Genomic DNA, 23,773 nt, shown 5'->3' with positions numbered 1-23,773 from the left:
CTCATTCGCTACACTTGTTGTTGCTGTTAGTCCCATGTATAGGTTTCTTATGAGTCATCTATCTCTTCAGTCTACTGCACTGTCATTCTGCACTGTCAAGAGCTTAATCCAGTCAAGCTGATTGAATGCTTTTCAAAATCTACAAAACAAACATGTAATTCCTGTCCAAATTCTAAACTGCATTTGCTCATTAATCTTATAATGCCGACTGCTTCGCCTGTCCCTCTTCCTCCCTGGAATCCAAACTGGCCATCTCCAATGTGGTTTTGCACCTTCCCACTCATTCTTTGTTACAATTCTCATCACAGCCTTTGATGCATGAACAATCAGACTAACTATGCAAGTCAGAACATCAGCATGCTTTGAGTTCTTTCTTAGTGTGTGCATGAAGTCCTCTGGTCATTCTCCTGATAACTAAATTCTTTGCACAGCTTAGTGAATGTTGATGTCAAGTTCTTTCCCATGTTTTTAATCAACTCTGTAGGTATTTCATCTATTCCAGCTGTTTTTCCAGTTTTTATCTCAGTTATTGCTGTTCTGATCTCACTCTCTAGTATATCTGGTCTAATGAAATTGATGTCAACGTTCCTCTTTTCTTTCAGCTCAATCATTTCGGGTTTTTAATTTTTAAAATATAGTTCTTCAATTTACTTCTTTGATTTTGTTCTTATTTCATAAAATACCTTCCTTACTCCTTTTGCTGTTGTTTTCAGCCCTTTATACTGGGTGCTTTGCTTTTGCATTCATAGGCCTGAACTTTTCAGTTGGCGGGTGGGCTCGGCGGGATTGGGTGGGGGTGGTCGCGCAGCCAATCGCCGCCGCCCGCGATCAGCTCCGTGCCACCATTTTACCCGGGTGGGCCAATTAAGGCCCGCCCAGCGTAAGGCGCGAGCTGTAGCACTCAGTGTTACCTGTGCGGGCAGGGAGAGGAGAGAGAATCAGGGCCAACGCTCTTAGAGCGTTTCAGTCTCCCTGAGGCACGGAAGATTGAAGCGGTTTTCAAATAAATAAATAAATGGATCGAAAACTTATTTAAACGTCCCCTCATGTGAGTGTCACATGAGATGGGACATTTTTACATTTTATAATTTAAAAAAATGTATTTAATAAAAGCTTTAGGAAACCTCATCCCGCGCGTGGAAGAGATTTCCTAAAAAAACGTGAAGGCCGCTTGGCCTTTTGCAATGGTTGATAGTAGAAAATCAAAGTGAATACAGAAAACACAGATAAAAGCAAAATACTGTGGATCCTGGAAATCTGAAACAAAAACAAAAACAGCTGGAAAAACTCAGCAGGTCTGACAGCATCTGCGGAGAGGAATACAGTTAATGTTTCAAGTCCGTATGACTCTTCATCAGAACTAAGAAATATAGAAATGAGGTGGAATACAAGCTGGTTGAGGGGGGTGGGACAGGTAGAGCTGGATAGAGGGCCAGTGATAGGTGGAGGCAAAGAAGAGATTGACAAAGATGTCATAGACAAAAAAACAAAGGGGTGTTGATGGTGGTGATATTAGCTGAGGAATGTGCTAATCATGACATTAAGGGTAGAAAGCAGGATGAGGAAGTGACAGATAGCCCTAGTAGGGGGGGTAGGGTGGGGGGAAGGGATCAAAATAGGCTAAAAGGTAGAGAAAAAACAATGGATGGAAATACACAGAAAACACAGAGCTGTTCTGAAAGAGGAAATAAGAAGGGGAACAGTAGGGTATGAGAATAGATTAGGGATACTCAAAGGTATTTTTTAAATACGTAAACAGCAAATGGGTAGTCAAAGGGAAGGTATAGCCAATTAGGAACCATAAAGAATATATTCTTGTAGAGGCAAAAGGCGTGGCTGAAGTACCAAATCAATATTTTGCATCTATCCTCACTAGAGAGGAAAAGGCTGTCAATGTAGCAGTAAAGGAGGTAGTGACAATATTGAAAATCGATAACAAAAAATAAAGAGGAGGTGCTTAAAAGGCTGGCAGCACTAAAAGTACAAGTGTCACCTGGTCCAGATGGGATGCATCACTGTTACTGAGGGAAATAAGGGTGAAAGCAGTGGAGACTCAGCCTACAGTTTTCCAATCCTCCTTAGATATGGGTGGTGCCATAGAACTGGAGGGCTGCAAATATTACACCATTGTTCAAAACAGAGATAAAGAGTAAACTTGGCAACTACAGGCCAGTCAGCCAACGGCGGTGGTGGGGAAATGTTTCGAGACAAAAATCCAGAGACAAAAATAACTGGCAATCAGAAAAAGTATGAGTTAATAAATAAAAGTCAGAATGAATTTGTTAAAAGCCAATTGTATTTGATTAACTTGATTGAGTACTTTGATGATGTCATGGAGAAGGGTTGCTAAGGGTTAATGTGCATATGGATGTTCAAAAGATGTTTGACAAATTACCACATAACAAACATGTACGAAAAATTAAAGCCTTTAGAATGAAAGGGCAGTGGCAATGTGAATATGAAATTAGCTAAAGGGAAGAAAGCAGAGAGTAGTGGTGAACTGTAGCTTTTTAGGTTGGAGGGAAGTATACAGTGGGGTTTTCAAAGGGCTAGTATTAGAACCGCTGCTCTTTTTGACATATTAATAACCTGAACTTTGGTATACAGGTCATATTTCAAAGAGTGTAGATTACACAATACTCAGAAAAATAGTGAACTGTGAGGAAGATATAAGAGACTTCAGAAGATACAGGCAGACTGGAGGAATGGGCAGAAACAAGGCAGATTAAATTTAATACAGGGAAGTGTAAAGTGATGCATTCTGATGGGAAGAATGAAGAGAGGCAATATAAACAAAATGGTACATTTTAAAGTGGTACAGGAACAGCGGGACCTTGGGTGTAAGTATATAAATATTTGCAGCTAGCAGGACAAGTTGAGAAGGCCATTCAAAATACATATGAGATCCCTGGCTTTATTAGTAAAGGCTCAGGGCTGGATTTTTGTGGTGTCTTCCTGACTCTGTGGACTTTTAAAAATGGTGGGCAAGACCCAGATGCGGAAGTCCCACCATTTCCAACAGCTGCAATTTTTGCCTCTAGGGAAAAAGGAATGGTGCGTGATTCACACAGGCGGGAAATACAAACTCAGGGCCATTTGAACTCAAACACAGCCCATTTTTTCTAGTCCAAGGGCCTTAACCCATAGTGTGGGAGTCACAAATTGGTGGAGAAGACATAAATGCTTGTGAAGGGCAGGTAAGGTCTGTATAACTGTCATGATCTGAAATGTTTTAAATGCCTTGCTCTTTAAACTTTAAAAAGAACAGGCTACAGCTGTCAGTTAGAGCTAAAAATACAGGCTGTTGGACGGCTTTGTTTGACAGGTGTAGGTTAGAAAAAAGAAGCATCTGGTCATGCAGATTCAACAGAGCACTTTGTTGACATTTCCTCAAGGGATAGCATTACGCCCTTATGAATGCTTGGCTAAGTTTCAAAAGACACACATATCTGGGCAGGGGTTCTGCACTCACAGTTTAAAGAGGCTATTAAAGGATTAGCTGTCTTTCATGTGGCTACTGAAGAGAAGAGAAGTTTGTTTGCTTTTATAAGAGATTAACTACTTGGGGAGATTTAAAAGTTTTGAATGGAATTTATGAATGGGAATTTTTTTTCATTATCAACCATGTAGGAGTGAGAGCTCTATTAGATTGTTAGAAGTTTATTTTTTTTTCTCATCTCCACAGGCTCCTGAGGTGTGCTCATGATGGATACGGGGTGAGTGGCAATGGAAGTGGCTTGGAGGTTATGAAGAGCTATGGGGTGGGAGGGTTGGGGTGGGTGGGGGAGCTAGGGGAGCTAACAACTTCTAAAACAAAAGGGACAACATCCTAGAGAACTGAGCTGGGCCTTTGAACCAGCCCATCTTGACACCCACCCGTCCCCATCACTGCCTACATTCTGCTTCCAGGGTCAATGGGCCCAATTCTATCCCACACCTGCTGCTGCAACCACCCTCCCATCCGCACCCGAGTGAAAATCATGCGTTTCAGGGCACTTTTTACCGAGGCAAGTCCAGCGAGTAGGGAAATTTCCCAGCTTGAACTACCTGCCTCAGCTGTGAAAATCCGGCCCACAGAGCACAAAAGCAATGAAGTTAAGCAAAAGCTTTATAAAACACAGACTAGGACACAGCTGGAGTATTGTGTTCAATTCTGGGAACCACAATTTAGGAACGATGTCCGGGCTTTAGAGAAGATACAGAAGGAATTTATTGGCATGGTTCCAGGGATAAGGGACTTCATTATGTGGAAAGACAGAAGCTGGATTTGTTCTCCTTTGAACAGAGGAAGTTAAAGGGGGATTTGATAGAGACTTTCAAAATCATGAATGGCTCTGATGGAGTAAATAAGGAGAAACTCTTTTCAGTGGTAGAAGGGCCAGTAACTAGAGAACACAGACTGAAGGTGATGGACAAAATAACTAGACACACTATGAAGTATTTTTTTCAAGTAACAGGTTGATGTGATCTTGAATACAGTGTGTGGAAGGGTGGTGGAATCAGCTATCAAACGGGAATTGGATAAATGCTTGAAATGAAAAGAAATTACAGGGCCATGGGGACAGAGTTGGGAAATGGGACTAATGAGGTAGTCATTTCAAAAGGCTGGCACAAGCCTAATGGGCTGGCTGGCCCCCTGCGCTGTATCATTCTATGAAATCCTTTCTTTTAATGAGCTGTCATCACTAATGTTGAATATTATTTTCAAATGATTTGCATTAACTGCTGTCTAAGGAAGATTAATTATATCCCAATTATAATGGATGTTTGTGCCTTTTGGTTCAGCAGCTAAATATATTACTCTTCTCTTCCCTGGCAGTTGTTCATAAAATGAAGTTCAATGTCCTCATTAGATCCCACGATGGTAAAACTAAAGTATTTTACTAATTATTGCAATCAATTCGCAGTATGATTCTGGAAAGATTGGACATGTAAACTTTAAGCTGCAGCTTGAAATGATGGCACAAATGATGTATTTTAAAAAGACAGCATTGACTTTTACTTACTCAATTGTTTTCTGGCTATGTGCTAAGTGGCAAATTGATGAGCCTAAATGTCTGTCAAAAATTTACCAGCATAGGGAGACATAACTACCCATCTGAACCCCACTTTAAGAGCAAAATGTCTGTCTGTAATAGGTCCCATAGGATAAAACTGAAATCAGATTGTATTGCATTTGAGTTCTGCACATCACAGAAACTATATTTCCCATTCAGCCCTTATGTAAAGGATATATGCTTGCGGTCCCGCTGGATCTGACATTCATCCCATGACCACAGCTGGCCAACAATGTCCTGAGTGTGTTTTGACATTTCTTCTGTTCAGTAGCTGAACATTAGATCCAGAGGGAATTAATCTTTCTAAAAAAATATGTATGTCCTGGGATGTGTTCTAAATTTTGGAGAATTGCATACAGTTGAAGTGAGAAATACTTGATGCTCTGGCCACACACTACCATGTAATAAGGATTACAGGCAGAAAGGTCATTGTTATAATAACACAGAATGGTGGCGCTGGGCCAAGGTACTAGACTGGATTAACTTGTGGGGACTGTCAGTCAGTTTACAATAGCCCTGTGGTTGCATAAAGGAATAAATATAGATTTGGCCTTGGCCCTCTCGTCTCTGAGGCAGGTTCTGGGTTCAAGTTCTATTTGAGAAACCTGAGCACATAAGCTGGGTTAACAGTTCAGTGCATTACTGGGGGAACACAGCACTGTCAGAGATGCCATCCTTCAAGTGCCAAGTCAAAGCAGTCTGTCCTCTCAGGCAATTGTAAAAGATCACACTGCATCATTAAAAGAAGAACAGGGGAGCTCTACCTGTATCCTGGCTGACATTTATCCTTCAACCACTGCCAAAAACTGATACTCTGGTGACTTTTTAAATTGCTGTTTGTAAGAACTTACTATGTGAAAATTGGTTGGTATGTTTCCAATACAACAATGAATACCATTCAAAAGTACTTAATTGGCCGTGAACTGCTTTAGGGTGTCCTCAGGTTGTGGGAAAGGCGCTTTATAAATGCATGTCCTTCTTTCTTTATATGGGAATAATATGTTAATAATGATTTTATATCGGCAAAAATCACACCAAAAGACCGCCACAACATTTAATAAATAAACAATATTTACAATTGAAATGCTATCTAGAATGATGATATTTGACATGTTAATGCTCCAGACATTTCATGTTTAAGGTCAAGGCTGATATATCTTGTTTCAGCATGAGATTGATTAGACAGTTGATTGACAAGAATCAGAGCTAATCATGTAACTGTCACAAATTAGACTGATGTGGTATGAAATATTACTACTAAGTTTAATACTGAAAAATACACTTACTTGAGTATTATTAATTTACAATAAAGGTGATCTTCAGAAGTTGAATGGATTTTTGGAAGAGTTCAGAACCGTCTATCTAGCTATATTATTTTTCTTCATTATGTATAAACTTTCAGTCATGAATTTATTAACAACTGGTACCACTGATGCTCTCTACTAGTACCAAATAGGCTATAAACAAAAAAGAAAATTAAGTAATTTTGATTGTAATGTTAAACTAATATTCTGGTCTTTTTTGATCAGTTGGGGAATATGGAAATATATGAGAGTTTTCTATTCTGTGTTTAATTGTCCACTTCATAAAATTTAAATTGTACATGATCTTTGAATAGAATAGGTTTGATGGGCCGAAGCTAAGTTAAAATTCTTTTAAAAGCACGTCCTAACCCTAGCAGTTGTCTCCTGCATTCTGTTAGATCATATTGGCCTCTGTGTTATTTCTAAGTAAAGTACAATGAGAGGTGTGAAGTCTGTCACATCTTTCCTTATACAAGGAAACATGGAAATGGAAACTCTAAACATTTTTGTGCGGTTACGGACTGAAGAATATTTTGTCATAATTCCTTCTGCTCTGTAAAACACTCCATAAACTCCACTGTATGTAGAACTGAAGAAAACAAATGCCATGGAATGACTCTAAGGTCATGAGATAATCTCTGGCTTTCACTTAGAATTCAGATGCCCCGACTGACAAACTTATATGTTAAACTTCTGACTGAAATCTCAATCAAATAGCTTTAAACAGCCATTGACTTTCCTGGAACTCAGGGATATCCATCCATCTTAGAACTGCATTAAGCCAATAGCATATTGATTATCCATTCCCTAACGTTTACCCACACCAAAACAAACATACTTCTTCTCACTACACAAAAACATACAGAATTTTCATTTCCATGTTTTCCTGTACAAGGAAATATGTGACAGGCTCCACACCTACCATTGTACTTTACTCAATAATAACATAGAGGCCAATATGACCAAACAGATTGCAGACAGAAGATAATAGCTAAGAGTAGGATGTGCTTTTAAAAGAATTTTAACTTAGCTGTTAAGAGAAGTAGAATTTAGTTCACATCGGGCATTGTTTTTTATTCTTTCATGGGATGTGGATGTCACTACTTAATTACCCTTGAAATGAGCGGCTTGCTGGGCCATTGCAGGGGACAATTAAGAGTCAACTACATTGCTGTGGGCCTGGAATGACATGTAGGCCGTACCAGGTAAGGACATCAGCTTTCTTTCCCTAAAAAGGCATTAGTGTATCAGGTGGGTTTTTCCAACAATTGGAATTTTTTCCACCACTAATTGGTGACAGTTTCATGGTCATCATTACAGAGACTAGCCTTTGATTCCAGATCAATTGAAATTAAATTCCCCAGAACATTAGCCTAAACCTCCAGATTACTCATCTAGTGACATTACCACTATGCCACCATAGTGACTCAACACATACTTAAATCGATTCCCTGTGGCAGGCAGTGCCCTGGGTCATGGTCTGCACGGTCGCTTGGCAATCTTCATTGATATTACTGAAGATTGCTGCACAGGCTGCACAGGTTATCAATCTCTGGTGCTGCCTGCCTGCTCAGACTAGAAATAAGTCTGTGTAGTGAGAAGCGGAGCCATGCAAAGTAATTTCTCCCTCAGTATATTTTTAACAACACAATTAGAAAGGATTAAAAATTGTTATTTTTATGTCATAAAACTAAATAGCTGTAGTGATGTAATTACCTAATGATGTTCTAGCTGGTACTGCATCCTTATTGATCCAAAATGACACCCAGGATAAAACAACAGTCAATGTGCAAGGGATGTAGGTCTGAATGGTGAAGTAGCCCATTCGTCTGCTGAGATCGAAGTACACGGACATTACAACGTAATCTCCTACAAAACAAATAACAGTAGCAAATCATTCCTCCACTCAATATAAAACAACGTTAGCCTAGATTTTGTGGCCAGCAAAAAATGAACAATGCTAACCGCACATTACGCTTACAGCTATCTACATACTTTGAATGGGCTTTGTTGTAGTAACTTAAGGTAATTAGAAAACCATTTCAATGTGGTGCCCTTGACATGTTGGACCTGTGCAGGCAAGGCAACAACAGGATGTCTCTTCCACCCATCAGACTGAAGAATTCTTACTGCGACATACAATCTAAGCATAAGCTAGAATACATAATTCAATGTAATCATATACAGAAAGTGAAATGAAGAAGAAAGGAAAGATTGAGAGAGAGAGAGAGATAGAGAGATAGAGAGATAGATAGAGAGATAGAGAGAGAGATAGATAGATAGAGAGAGATAGATAGATAGAGAGAGATAGAGAGATAGAGAGATAGAGAGAGAGAGATAGATAGAGAGATAGAGAGAGAGATAGACAGACAGACAGACAGACAGACAGACAGACAGACAGACAGACAGACAGACAGACAGACAGATAGATAGATAGATAGATAGATAGATAGATAGATAGATAGATAGATAGATAGATAGATAGATAGATAGATAGATAGATAGATAGATAGATAGATAGATAGATAGATAGATAAAAAAGACATGGGCAGGATTTTTCAGATGGTGGAGTTACACACCCCACCACCCGAAGAGTCAGTGGGAGATGCATCCCCGCCGATACCAGCTAATCCACAGCCAACTAACACTCCAAGGAGCTGGAGATGGGACATCTGCCCCTCACTCAAGAAGAAGTCCTGCTTCAGAGAGTTGCCGACTCTGTAGTCCCAGCAGCACCAGTAGCAGCAGTGGCCAGGACTGGGACTACAAGTAGTCCCCAGAATCAAATTCCCAGAGTGTAGGACCAGGTAAGGTGTGGTAGCCTCACACAACATGGGGAAGTGAAGCCCGGAGAGGTGGGTAGAGAGGGAAGGAGATCGTGACGGAGAGGTCAGGGATGAGGGAGTACCCACAGTGTGCAGTGCTTGTGGCGGATGCCAGATGTGGAAAGCAAGCAGTGAGACAGACGACTCCCCTTCCCAACCAGGGTGACATGCTGGGCTTCCCCCACTGGTCATGAACTCCATGCACCAGCTTCAAAATTGAGGCCGGGCAGGAAATGACCCTTAAGCAGTCATTAATTTCTCACTTAGGGGCCTCAATTGAGAACGAATGCGGCTCCCCATTTGTAGAAGTACATTTTCAGTGCCAGAAAGATTGTTTGCTAATCAAACATATCACACCATTAAATATCCAATTTTGAATGCACAGATCTTAGCTTTTTCTTGTTTTTAGTGGGTAACTGGTGGGTAAGTACCAGAACTTCATGTCCATTTTGTGCTTTGATGTTGATTCCCTTAACAAAGTATTGGTGCAGCAAAGCTTGTGGCAGAGCAGGGCAAATCAGACAGGAACTTCCTGAACTCTACATTGTTTTGTGTGTGTGTGTGTGTAGACGGGTGCCGGAACTTGCCGTCCAAGTTTTTTCACTTACCCTTTGAATCTTCTATACTCGGCCAAGTTCACAACTGTATTAACCCCTGACATCTGTCATATGCACCATTTTCCGGCTTCATCTTAATCTCGATATTTTTCATCATGCAAGGAGCTCTGGATTTGTTCACCTTACAATTCCCTCTCTGGGAACGTAGCTTAACTGTACCCGAACTATCTCCCCTTTAAAGTCAACCCATTGTTCCGTTACAGTGTTGCTTGCCAACCCTTAATTCCAATTGACATGGACCAGATCCTTTTACACTTCATTGAAGTTGGTCCTCCCCAAGTTGATTTTTTTTTTTTTACCCTGGATTGCTCCTTGAACTTTGCCATTGCTAACTTAAAACTTATGATATTATGATCACTGCCCTTTAAATGTTCTCTTGCTGGTACTTGATTCACTTGACCCACCTCATTCCCCAGAACCAGATCCAGCAATGCCCTCTTCCTCATTGGACTGGAAACATCTTCATGTCAAAAACTTGCCTGAACACACACTAGAAACTCTTAACCCCATCTGCCCTCGGTACTATTACAGGGAGCGAACCCCATATCTGGGAAACTCGGGACTGGATTTGTACCGGATATGAGGATTTTCCGGATTTTGTGTTCTGGGCTGAGGGGAATAGGATAACTGAAGCCCGGCTGATTTCTCCGCCAAGCTGAACCCAGCCGGGATGGGGAAAGGAAGGTATGAGGGGCAGACCAGGCCAGCTTCTGTCGTTCATCACAGACCAATGTCAGGAAGGTATAATAATTTTCATTATATCACTGGAATTTTTTTTTATTGTTAATTTGAGTAATAGTGGGGTATGTGTCTATGGACAGATATTTTTGCTCGGTGGGTGGGCATGAGCCCGACCTGCTCGAGTGTGAAATGACTCGCGTTAACGTTGCTCGAGTGTGAAATGACTCGCGTTAACGTTGGCCAAGCGTGCCGAAATCAACGTGCAGTCACATGATAGTTTGGTCCGCGGGTGTGCGCCGGAGTTGGTAGCATGTCCACCAACAATTAAAAGGCCTGTTAAGGCCATTAAGTTATCAGTTAATGTAAAGTTTTCCATGGGCGGGATGAGGTTTCCAAAAACAATAAAAACTTTAATTTTTCATTAATAACATTGTCCCTGCTCATGTGACAGAGTCACACGAGGGGACATGTTTTATTACACTTTTATTTTTTAATTTTTTTTTAACATCTCTTCATCTCCCTGAGGCAGCTCAGTGCCTCAGGGAGATTTTGCAGCGCTCACTCGCGCGCATGTGCAAAGTTCGTGCTTGGCCAGCTCACATTCCCGCCACACCCACCCCCCCCACACCCCACCACACAGGCAATGCCACACTCGCATGCAGTGCCGATCGCCAAGTCTGAGAGGGGCAAAATTCTGCTCTGTGGGTCTGGGTGGGATGTGTGTGTATGGGGCTTAATTGAATTAAACGCAGCTGGTCTGAAGGCTTTGATGTATCAGAAGATAAGCTAGTTTTGAAATGTTAAGAAGGTAAATAGGGGTGACGTTTTAGAATGTGAGTTGTAAAGGGAACATCTGCATTTTTAAATAAAGCAGGCTAGCTTGAATTCAAAAGAGGGGGTGAAATGTTTCACCTAGTCAGGAGAAGTTACAAAACAGTGGCCATAATTTTTCGCTCGTCGTGCAGACGTGTGCACGACAAACCTGAACATAATATGATGCGCAATATATCGGTCGGCGAGCACTGACGGGAGTCAGCAGCGCATCCGCCAACAATTAACAGGCCTATTAAGGCCATTAAAGTAATAATTAAATGCAATTTTTTGCTGCCCGTCCAGCCTTACGGTTGGCGGACAGGCAAATCAGCCAGCCGGCTTTTGGATTTTTTATGAATATGATTCCTCATCCATGGGCTTTCCAACAGGAATTAAAAAGAAAATAAAAATGTTGAAATCTCATTTATAACATGGCCCTGCTCATGTAATAGAGTCATATGAGGGGACATGTTCTGAACATTTTTAAATTCTTTATTTATGTTTTGAAAAATCTTCAGCTCCCTGAGGCAGTTCTGTGCCTTTAGGGCGCTTTCAGTGTGCACACCCGTGCACAGTGCAAATGTCCCCACTCACCCTCCTCCCGCCCCCACCCCAGAGGTGCTCAGCGTTGTAGCGCGCGATTCATGCTGGCTGGTCGTTAATTGGCCAGCCAGCATGAAATCGCAGTTGGGGCCCGATCATGGGCGCCAGTCAGTTTCGCAACCGCTCCCGTGCCCACCCTCCCAATGAGGTAAAAATCCTGCTCAGTGTGTTTATTTTTCCCAATGATTACTGGTAAAATTGGTACTATCTATAGATTTTTTATTATTAGAGAGGTAAAGTCCAAAGACAGAGCGAAACAATGGGAATTTGCAGTCAAAGGGGAAAATATGTATAAAGGAGAGAAGGCTGTGTGTAAGGGCTGGCACTCTAAGGTCTAACACAAGTCTGAAAAGCCTCCAGCATCTAAGCCTCAAGTTGCTATCTACAAGGAACCAAAGCTGAGAAAAACTCATTTTGAATTTGAGTGGTCAGGGTATTGTGTGTCACTTTGCCTGGGTCTTTTAAAATCTATGTGTCTTACTGTTACCTTAATGAAAGTGTAACTGGGAGTTAGATTAACTAGGGAATTTAGAAGTTACCATAGTAGTAATTTGTAGATCTATGTATGTACTTAAAATCATTTTTTCTATTAACAAAGGTTTAGTTTAGTTTTGTAAGAAACCTATAAGACTCGGTGATCTTATTACTACTGAATTCAAGGCACATATCTCGAAATATATACAGGTTGCAAAACAGTTGTGGCGGTTGTTTCAAGTTTCCCTTTGGGATTTGAGCAGCTCAGCGTTTACCATCGGCTGTGCTATAACACCAAAGAGCAGGGGTCAGTGCACCATGAACCAGATATGATGGACAGCAATGCCTGGTGGATTGTAGTTTCCAGCTTAGGACCCAGTTTTCGGGTCCTTCCGGATTTTGGGTTGCTGGATAAAAGGCCTGGTATCTGTACTATCTTAGTCTATATTAGGATAAATAAAGCTCCCCATTATAACTACCCCATATTTCTTGCACCTTTCTATAATTTCCTTGCAAATTTGTTCCTTATAGTATACAAAAGCAGTTGTTTTAATATATAGGCTCATAGGTTCGAACAAGTTTATCCAAGTACTAGCTGAATGACACTAACCAGGTTTGGCAATCAGTATGTGCTGAGTGAGTTACTCTGAAGGAGATTAGCAATTAGCATCAGTGACCTTATTTGAGGTGGAAAAAAATAGCCTGGGTTTTCAATCCTTCTAATGAGCCAGTGACCCCTGCTAATAGTCCATGTGTATAGAAGCTAGGTAAGGACAAGGTCAGGCTTGGCTTTGAGGCCCCATTTTCAGTTAAAAATCCTACTGTCATTTGTTGTCAAGTCTCACACATGAGGCACACGAATTTGACCAAAGCCTACAGAACCATTACCTAGTGAGGCATCAATGGTTTCTGGGAAGGTGGTAGGGAAAGGAAACTGGCCATTTAAAATTAAAAATAAATAGCATCAAATGCGGAGAGATATAGATAATTCAGACAAACACCAAAATAAAGGACTCATAAAATTAACAATCTTACAATTTTGAAACATGATGTAAGAGATTAGAAGACATTTTCTTCAGGCATGGTTATGTAGAATAGGCTGTCTGCAAAAATAGTTAATGCTATTTCAAGAAAAGTCTTCATAAGAATTATACAAATAGTTTAAAATAGAATTGAAGATTATGTTGACAAGTTTAAGCAAATATGATTAAAGAACTCCCATACCAAACAGTTTTTGGGCTACTGACAGCTTCAATATGTGATTTGTGAAAACAAATCATCCAGGGCTATACAACAGGGATGCAATGATCAATGTTCTGGGCTTCAGTTTAATTGCATTTGTGGGGACAGGGAGAAACAAATTGCAATCCCTTTGCAAAAGACATTAAATATGAAAAGCCTATGTTAGGATACATGGCAGGAGTGAGTTTGCTGGGACAAAACACCTTGTTGTTAAAGCCAACATGATACACAGTATGTCAAAATAATTTGATGCAAAGTAAACCATAAATACAGACCTAGGAATTGAAATAAAAACAAAAAACTACTGCGGATGCTGGAAATCCAAAACAAAAACAGAATTACCTGGAAAAACTCAGCAGGTCTGGCAGCATCGGTGGAGAAGAAAAGAGTCGACGTTTCGAGTCCTCACGACCCTTCAACAGGAATTGAACATCATTGCACCCATTTTATGGGTGTTAAAAGGGGGCTACGAGAGCAATTTCAGGAACTACAGTCCTGAGTCTTAAGGGCACATGAAAAATGTTTGACCTGATGCTGGGTCAGGTCACTTTTTTTCAGGCATCAGAGTTAGCAGAATAAAATTAGACTCTCCGCATATGCTGACAAGGGGCCTAACATTTGCTTTTAGGTTCACCTCAGCAATTTGATAGCCTGAACAGAGCAGGTGCAAGCCTGTTTTGTTAAAGCTTTCCTGGTAATGGATGCAGCATAAATGGCTGCCACCAAAAATATAGGTCAAATTTTAAAACAAATTTTAGTATGAAGCGGGAAGGAACAAGCCCGCTCCTCCCAGCTCCATAGGACCGGTGAAGGCCTTGTTTGGCACTTCCTTCTTTTCTATTCTAGAAAGCCGGATGAGGGGGGTGGGGGGGGGTAAAAAATAGAACTAGAGCCTAATCTTTACAAACTTTATAGCCTTTAACTTAAGAGGTATACATTATAAACATACATCTCCAAACCTAAGAAACACAGTTTCAGTGGTCCTGTAATAATTTCATTGCATCACAAATCATGATATTGCTCATGTGGAGAGCGAAACAGAGTTAATGTTTTGAGTTGGAAGTGACTCTTCTTTAGAATCATATTCGACTCGGAACTTTAACTCGGTTTCTTGTCCAGACCCTGCTGAGTATTTATAGCACTTTCTGTTTTTATTTCCCATTTCCAGCATCCACAGTATTTTGTTTTAATGATATTGCTCGTAGCTTTATTATAGGTTACTTTATTGGATTAAGATGCTTTTTTTGAACTGCAGAAAACTTAATGGACAGAATTTTCTGCTCATCGGGTGGGCACATGTCCGACCCGAACAAGAGTAAAATGATGTGTGATGACATCGGGCAAGCGTCCCGACATCATCGCGCAATATGTCGATTGGCAGGTGCACGCGGGAGTTGGCAGCACACCCATCGACAATTAACAGGCCTATTAAGGCCATTAAAGATCTAATTAAATGAAATTTTTCGCTGCCCGTCCAACCTTACAGTTGGTGAGCAGGCAAAAAGGCCAGGTGACCTTTGGACTTTTTGTGAAACCTCATCCGTGGGCAGAATGAGGTTTCGATCAGTCATTTAAAAAAAAGTTTTCACTAACTTCTAACATGTCCCTGCACATGTGGCAGAGTCACATGAGGGGACGTGTTATGAACATTTTTAAAATGTTTCTTTTTTATTTTCAAAAATCTTCACCCCCCCCCCCCCCCCCCCCCCCCCACCCCCCACCACCACCCCCGATGCAGCTCTGTGCCTCAGGGAGCTTTTCCTGTGCACACCCACGCGCATGGGTGAACTTCCGTGCTCGCCCTCCTCCTCCCTCTCACAAGCAGCGCATGTTACACACTAGGCGGGCTTTAATTGGCCCGCCAGTGCGAAATCATGGTCACGGCCCAATCGCAGGTGGCCGTCATCTTCCTGACTGCTCCCGCTCGCCCCCGCCGAGCCCGCCCAACAAGGGCAAAATTCTGGCCAATGTTACTTTGTTACTTTGTCAGTGTGGAATTTGAAATTGTACAATACTGCCTGTTATATTTATGATGATTACATTGGAGTAAGCAATGGTGCAACATTCTCCTCCTTCCTTTACTGAGAAATTGCTGTAACTATCCTCCAAAGTTCTTGAATAAGAGTTGCTTCCTTCAAAATGAAAATCTAATTGTAATTTAATACTTACTTTTAGAGCAATATCCTCAATGAATGGGTTTAAATAAGTTTACTAAGGAAGAGAAGATTCAGTAATGATCTCTAACAGTAACCTACTTCTGGTAGTGGTTTTACATGATTAAATGCTTGGAAACAAATCTGGATAATTAATGAATGGGCATACACAGATTAACCGGTCTTTGGACAGTAATTTGTCGAACATCTGTTCCTCCAATGGGAACTTTAAGCAAGTCCTTCAATAAATTAATTAGATTGTGGTTAATAAGCCACAGAAATCTTCATTATCATTAAAATAGCAATAATTTCTAAAGATTTTTTAATGAATACATCAAAGGCAGAACAGTCAATAGTGCCAATACAATATTTTTGCTCCTAGATTTACTGTTCAGGTGAACTCCCAAGTTGAAAAATGGTGGCATTCAATTTGGACTCACATATTGAGAAATAAGCTGACCCTTCCATAGTTTCCAGAGATTAATTAATAGAACAACAAACTTATGCTATTATCAACACCACTGTTTGGGAGCTCATCATTGCGGGGAGGGAGAGAGGGGTAGGGGGGTGTGGGATGGGGGCAGTTGCAAAAAATAGCATGTTGTTGCAGGGTTTAAAAATCTGCATGATACAGATCATGGGAGCATAATACAAAAATCATGTTTGATGCACAATAGAAAGTGTGTTTATTGAAGAATGCCCGTGAAACTGTGAGGTCAGCAGGAAATCTCAAAACTCCCAAGGTTACTGATGAAGGTGTAGATGCATTTCTTTATGAAGTTAAGCATTGTTTTGCATAGAGTGGCATAGGCCCACAAGGAGATGGCCAGAACATTTAATGACAATCAATAACCCCATGCCATGGCAACTTAATGCTAGAAAAAAAGTTGAATGATCTGGCCAGGAGAGGGATAGTGAAAGGTACCAGCTAAACCCTTCAACAATGGAACTATGCCAATCGTGTCAGACATTTGAAGTAACCTCCCTTCAAACTCTATTAAAGTACTTAAATTACAGACCAGAACTGCCCCAGATACCTTTACCTGGGTGAGTCCTCTGATTCAGAGCCCTACATGCAATATTCCTATTAAAAATCCTCAACTCACTGCTTGTACCTGTCAGTGACTCCCAGTATGAGCTGAATGCTGACCACTCAAGTTACACCACACTCAATGCTGAAGATAATTATCTCTTTTTGCTTCATTTTTAAAGCACAAGACACACCATAACACAAAAGAATTGCGACTGATGGTGATTCTCTGTCTTTTCACCTCTTATAAGGAAAGATCTTTTTATATCCTGGGATTAGGGGTATAGAATGAGTCAGAGTGAGTTGAGGATTGATCCTGAATTTCTGTTTCTCATTCTCCTTTTGCTACTGTATTATCACTCAGCAAACTATACAATGAAATGTCAGGAATGTGACATGAGAACTCTGCCCTTCACCAAACTATTCTCTCTTTTTGTTTCTCCTCATCTATATATGCCAAAGAAGCAAGGGATGAAGAACGCCTGGCTCTCTCTGTATGCAGCTATGCCAGCACTTCATAGCATGAGCCATCACTAACCATCGCCCTTCCAAAAACCAGCTCAAAGATAAGCACTCAATGGAAGAGAGGTGAGCTTGTAGATAGTGTCCCGTATGTCACAGAGCATGAGTAAAGATAAGGAGTTGTCTGTGGAACATGAGGAAGAAATTTCTCCGTTGGAATACAGATCTCGTGGTTTATGACTTTTAAAAGAGGGATTTTTTAGGATTTGTTCATGGGATGTGGGTGTCACTGGCTGGGCCAGCATTTATTGCCCATCCCTAATTGCTCTTGAGAACCAAGTGGCTTGCTAGGTCATTTCAGAGTCAACCACATTATTGTGGATCTGCAGTCACATGTAGACCAGACCAGGTCAAGATGGCAGATTTCCTTCCCTAAAGGACATCAGTGAAAGGGATGGGTTTTTACAACAATTGACAATGGTTTCATGGTCATTGTTAGACTTTTAATTCCAGATTTTTCACTGAATTCAAATTTCATCATCTGCTGTGGTGGGATTCAAACCCAGGTCCCCAGAGCATTACCCTGGATATCTGGAGCACTAGTCAAGAGACAATACCGCTACACCACCATCTCCCCTAGCACCAATCTATATCTGTAGGTACAGGTGAATTCTGATGCAGATGGCAGGACAAGTGACAAAATCACATCAGCTGCTTTCAATGACTACACAACTAGCCACAAGTGTGTTGGTCAGAGCAGCCCATTAGCTGCAAGAGAGGTGCAGCTTTCAGTTATGTCCATCTTAGGATGTTCCTGCCATGAGAAGAAGACTATCTTAGTCCAAAGAAGATCACATTGAAATCAAAATGATATCCACTTCAAGCACTCCTAAAATTAAGAGTTCAAACACCAAACTGTGACACCAGGAGGAAACATGAAGGGAAATTGAAGTTGGTGTGAAAGCATGTTTTTTATTCTTTCATGGGATGGGGGCATTGCTGACAATGCCAAAATTTTCTGCCCATCCCTAATTGCCCTTGAGAAGCTAGTAGTGAGCCGCAGCCTTGAACTGTTGCAGTCCACCTTGGGGTACTTCCACGGTGCTGTTGGAATGGGAGTTCCAGGATTTTGATCCAGCGCCAGTGAAAGAACAGCAATATAGTTCCAAGTCAGGGTGGTGTGTGGCTTGGAGGGGAATTTGCAGGTGATGGTGTTCCAGTGCATCTGCTGCTCCTGTCCTTCTAGGTGGTAAAGGTCGTAGGTTTGAAAGGTGCTATTGAAGGATCCTTGGTGACTGGCTGCAGTGCTCCTTGTATACACAATACACTGCTGCCATTGTGTGTCAGTGATGGAGGGAGTGAACATTTAAGGTAGTGATGGGATGCCAATCAAGTGGGCTGCCTTTTTTGGATGGTGACAAGCTTCTTGAGTGTTGTGGGAGCTGCACTCATCCAGGCAAGTGGAGAGTATTCCATTACACTTATGACCTGAATCTTGTAATGGTGGACAAGCTTTGGGGAGTCAGGAGGTGAGTTATTCACCACAGAATTCCCAGCCTCTGACCTGCTCTTGTAGCCACAGTATTCATATGGCTAGTCCAATTCAGTTTCTGGTCAATGGTAACCCCCAGGATGTTGGCAGGGGATTCTGCAATGGTAATGCCATTTAATGTTAAGGGTAGCTGGATTCTCTCTTGTTGGAGATGTTCATTGCCTGGCACTTGTGTGGCACGAATATTACGTGTCGCTAATCAGCACAAGCCTGAATATTGTTCAGGTGTTGCTGCATTTGGACATGGAATGCTTTGTATCTGAGAGTTGTGAATGGTTCTGAACATTGTGCAATCATCAGTGAAGATCCTCACCTCTCACTCTATGATACAGGGAAGGTCATTGATGAATCAGCTGAAGATAGTTGGGCCTAGAACACTACCCTGAGGAACTCCTGGAGCAATGTCCTGAGACTGAGATATTTGGACTCCAACAACCACAACCGTCTTCCTTTGTGCAAAGTATAACTTCAAGCAACAGAGAGTTTCCCTGGATTCCCATTGACTTCAATTTTGCCAGGGCACCTTTATGCCACACTTGGTCAAATGCTGCCTTGACATCAAGGGCAGTCACTCTCACCTCCATTATTGAGTTTGGCCCTTTTGTCCATGTTTTGAGCAAGGCTATAATGAGGTCAGGAGCCGAGTGGCCCTAACAGAACTCAAACTAAGCATCAGTAGCAGATTATTGCCATGTAAGTGCCGCTTGATAACACTGTTGATGACACCTTCCATCACTTTGCTAATGATTGAGAGGAGGCTGATGGGGCAGTAATTGGCCAGGTTGGATTTGTCCAGCTTTTTGTCAATAGGACAAACCTGGGCAATTTTCCACATTGTTGGTAAGGTGTCAGTGTTGCAGCTGTACTGGAACAGCTTGGTGAGGGTGCAGCTAGTTCTGGAACACAGGTCTTCAATACTGCTGCTGGGATGTAGTCAAGGCCCTTAGCCTTTGCAGTAACCAGTGCCTTCAGCCGTTTCTTGAGAAAACGTGGATTAAATCAAATTGGCTGAAGACTGGTATCTGTGATGCTGGGGACCTCAAGAGGAGGCTGAGATGGATCATCCACTCAACATTTCTGGATGAAGATGGTTGCAAATGCTTCAGGTCTTTGGCACTGAAGTGCTGGGATCTCCCATCATCGAGGATGCTGCTAGTTGTGGAGGCTTCTCCTCCTGATAGTTATTTAATTGTCCACCACCATTCATGACTGGATGTGACAGGAATGCAGAGCTTTGATCTGATATATCAGTTGTGGGATTGCTTAGATCTATCTATTGTTTACTGCTTCTGCTGTTTGGCATGCAAGGAGTCCTGTGTTGTACCTTCACCAGGTTGACACCTCATTTTTAGCTATGACTGGTGCTGCTCCTGCACTCTGCATTGAAACATGTTGATCCCTTAGCTTGATGGTAATGAGAAAATAAGGGATATGCCTGGTCATCAGTTTACAGATTGTGGTTGAATAAAATTCTGCTGTTGCTGATGGCCCACAGCACTTCATGGATTCCCAGTTCTGAGCTGCTAGATCTGTTCTGAATCTATCCCATTTAGCATGATGGTAGTGTCACAAGACACAATGGAGGGTATGCTCAATGTGAAGACAGGACTTAGTCTTCAGAAGGACTGTGCGGTGGTCATTCCTACCTATACTTTCTGGGACAGATGCATCAATGACAGGTAGATTGGCGATGAAAAGATCTAGTAGGTTTTTCCCTCTTGTTGGTTCCCTCACCACCTGCCCTAGGTCCAATGTGGTGGCCATTATCAAGGAGAAGGTGCTAGGAAAACTGAAAGGTCTGAAGGTGGATAAATCACCTGGACCAGATGGATTACACCCCAGAGTTCTGAAGGAGATAGCTGAAGAGATAGTGGAGGCTTTAGTGGTGATCTTTCAGGAATCACTGGAGTCAGGGAGGGTCCCAGAACACTGGAAAATCGCTAATGTAACTACCCTGTTTAAGAAGGGAGTGAAGCAATAGACGGGAAATTACAGGCCGATTAGCCTGACCTCGGTCGTTGGTAAGATTTTAGAGTCCATTATTAAGGATGAGATTTCAGAATACTTGGAAGTGCATGGTAAAATAGGGCAAAGTCAGCATGGTTTCATCAAGGGGAGGTCATGCCTGACAAATCTGTTAGAATTCTTTGAGGAGGTAACGAGTAGGTTAGACAAAGGAGAGCCAATGGATGTTATCTACTTGGACTTCGAGAAGGCCTTTGACAAGGTGCCGCACAGGAGGCTGCTCAGTAAGATAAGAGCCCATGGTGTTAGAGGCGAGGTACTAGCATGGATAGAAGATTGGCTGTCTGGCAGGAGGCAGAGAGTGGGGATAAGGGGGTCCTTCTCAGGACAGCGGCCAGTGACTAGTGGAGTTCTGCAGGGGTCAGTGTTGGGACCACAACTTTTCACTTTATACATTAATGATCTAGATGAAGGAACTGAGGGCATTCTGGCTAAGTCTGCAGATGATACAAAGATAGGTGGAGGGACAGGTAGCATTGAGGAGGCGGGGAGGCTGCAGAAGGATTTAGACAGGTTAGGAGAATGGGCAAAGAAGTGGCAGATGGAATACAACGTGGGGAAGTGTGAGGTCATGCACTTTGATAGGAAGAATAGAAGCATAGACTATTTTCTAAATGGGGAGAGAATTCAGAAACCTGGTGTGCAAAGGGACTTGGGAGTCCTAGTCCAGGATTCTCTTCAGGTTAACTTGCAGGTTGAGTTGGTAGTTAGGAAGGCAAATGCAATGTTGGCATTTATTTCGAGAGGACTAGAATATAAAAGCAGGGATGTGCTGCTGAGGCTTTATAAGGCTTTGGTCAGACCACATTTAGAATATTATGAGCAATTTTGGGCCCTGTAACTCAGGAAGGATGTGTTGGCCCTGGAGAGGGTCCAGAGGAGGTTCACGAGAACAATCCCAGAAATGAAAGGCTTAACATATGAGGAACGCTTGAGGACTCTGGGTCTATACTCAATGGAGTTTAGAAGGATGAGGGGGATCTGATTGAAACTTACAGAATACTGAAAGGCCTGGATAAAGTGGACATGGGGAAGATGCTTCCATTAGTAGGAGAAACTAGGAACCGAGGGCACAGCCTCAGAGTAAAGGGAAGACCTTTTAGAACAGAGATGAGGAGAAACTTCTTTAGCCAGAGAGTGGTGAATCTATGGAATTCATTGCCACAGAAGGATGTGGAGGCCAGGTCATTGAATGTATTTAAGACCGAAATAGATAGGTTCTTGATTGTTAAGGGGATCAAAGGTTACGGGGAGAAAGTGGGAGAATGAGGTTGAGAAACTTATCAGCCATGATTGAATGGCAGAGCAGACTCAATGGGCCAAATAACCTAATTTCTGCTCCTATGTCTTATGGTCTTATGGTCAATCTGGCAGATATGTCCATCAGGACTCGGCGAAGTTGGTCAGTATTGGTGCTACCAAGCCACTCCTGCTAATGGACATTGACATGCCTCAGCCAGAGTACATTCTGTGCCCTTGCCACCCTCAGTGCTTCCTCCAAGTGGTGTTCAACATGGAGAGTGCTGATTCATCAGCTGAGCCGGGGGTGGGGGGTGGTGGATTGGGGGAGTTGAGGGGAGGGTGCGGCGATAGGTGGTAATCAGCAAGAGTTTCCTTGCCCATGTTGACCCTGATGCCTTAAGATTTCATGGGGTCCGGAGTCAATGTTGAGGAGTCCCAGGGCAACTCCCTCCCAACTGTATACTGTGTCACCACCTCTGTTGGATTTGTCCTGTTGTTGGGACAGGACATTCCCAAGGATGGTGATGTTGGTGTCCGAGATGTTGGCTGTAAAGTATGATTCTGTGAATATGAGATTCCGTAAGCATGACTGTGGCAGGCTGTTGTTTGACTAGTCTGTGGGATAGCTCTCCCAAATTTAGAAGAAGTCCCCATAAGTTATTTAGGAGGACTTTGCTGGGTTGGGTTTTCCATTGTCATTTCCGGTACCTAAGTGATGCCAGGTAGTCTGTCTGGTTTTATTCCTTTTTGACTCTTCTGTAGCGGTTTGGTACAACTGAATGGCTTGCTAGGGCATTTCAGAGGGCAGTTAAAAGTCCACCACATTTTTGTAGGCCTGGAGTTATATGTAGGTCAGACTGGGTAAGCATGGTAAATTTCCTTCCCTAAAGGATATTAGTGAACCAGATGTTTTTTTTTATGACAATCAATAATTTTATGGCACCATAACTGAGACTAGTTTTCATTTCCAGATTTTTATTCATTAATTAACTTTTTATTCTACCAGCTGCCTTGGTGGGATTTGAACCCACATCCCCAAAGCGTTAGCTGGGGCTTCTGACAATCCACTGACATTGGCACTATGCCATCTTGGGGGGTGGATGGATAGGCAGCAGGAAGGCCACCTGCTGTATTTCACATGTCCTCCATCCCCCGACCTTCAAATCCCCGAGCGCGGGAGCATAAAATCCAGTCCATAGTAACTGGTAATTTTGACAAGTAGAGGCTGATCAAAGAGTCATTACATGGAATATACAGCACAAAAACAGGCCATTCGACCAACCAGTCTATGTCATAGAATCACAGAATGTTTACAGCACAGAACGAGGCCATTCAGCCTGTCGTGTCTGTGCCAGCTCTCTTGCAGAGCAACTAATCCAGTCCCACTTCCCCTCCCTTTCCCTGTGGCCCTGCAAACTGTTTCTCTTCAGGTGTTTATCAAATTATCTTTTGAAAGCCGCGACTGAATCTGCCTCCACCACAGTCTCAGGACGTGCATCCCAGATCCTGACTGTTCACTGCATAAAATCACTTTTGTCGGCATGTCTTACTAATCTGTCTTCGCTGTTTGCAGAGATCACTGGTATGGTGGATAGGTGAGTATCCATGGGTAATAACTACACAGCCTTCCAGAAAGCATCTGATAATATTCTGCACTGGAGTAAAGAGATTATCTGCTTGGTAGGATATGACA

The 23,773-nt window shown here is 42.2% G+C and overlaps 1 protein-coding gene across 2 annotated transcripts in view; it reads right to left on the bottom strand.

Moving 5' to 3' along the window:
- The window catches only part of LOC144685956 (gamma-aminobutyric acid receptor subunit gamma-2-like), a 162,577-nt gene that overhangs the window by 32,151 nt on the left and 106,653 nt on the right, over positions 1-23,773 (bottom strand). For both annotated transcript variants that reach the window (XM_078551019.1, XM_078551020.1), the window contains exon 8: positions 8,078-8,230. In XM_078551019.1, the coding sequence (XP_078407145.1) occupies positions 8,078-8,230 (153 nt within the window). The remainder of the gene's footprint in view (positions 1-8,077; positions 8,231-23,773) is intronic.

This window comes from Cetorhinus maximus, chromosome 10, assembly GCF_964194155.1.
Source record: "Cetorhinus maximus chromosome 10, sCetMax3.hap1.1, whole genome shotgun sequence".
Lineage (NCBI taxonomy): Eukaryota > Metazoa > Chordata > Chondrichthyes > Lamniformes > Cetorhinidae > Cetorhinus > Cetorhinus maximus.
This window is presented reverse-complemented; position numbering and strand designations above follow the sequence as displayed.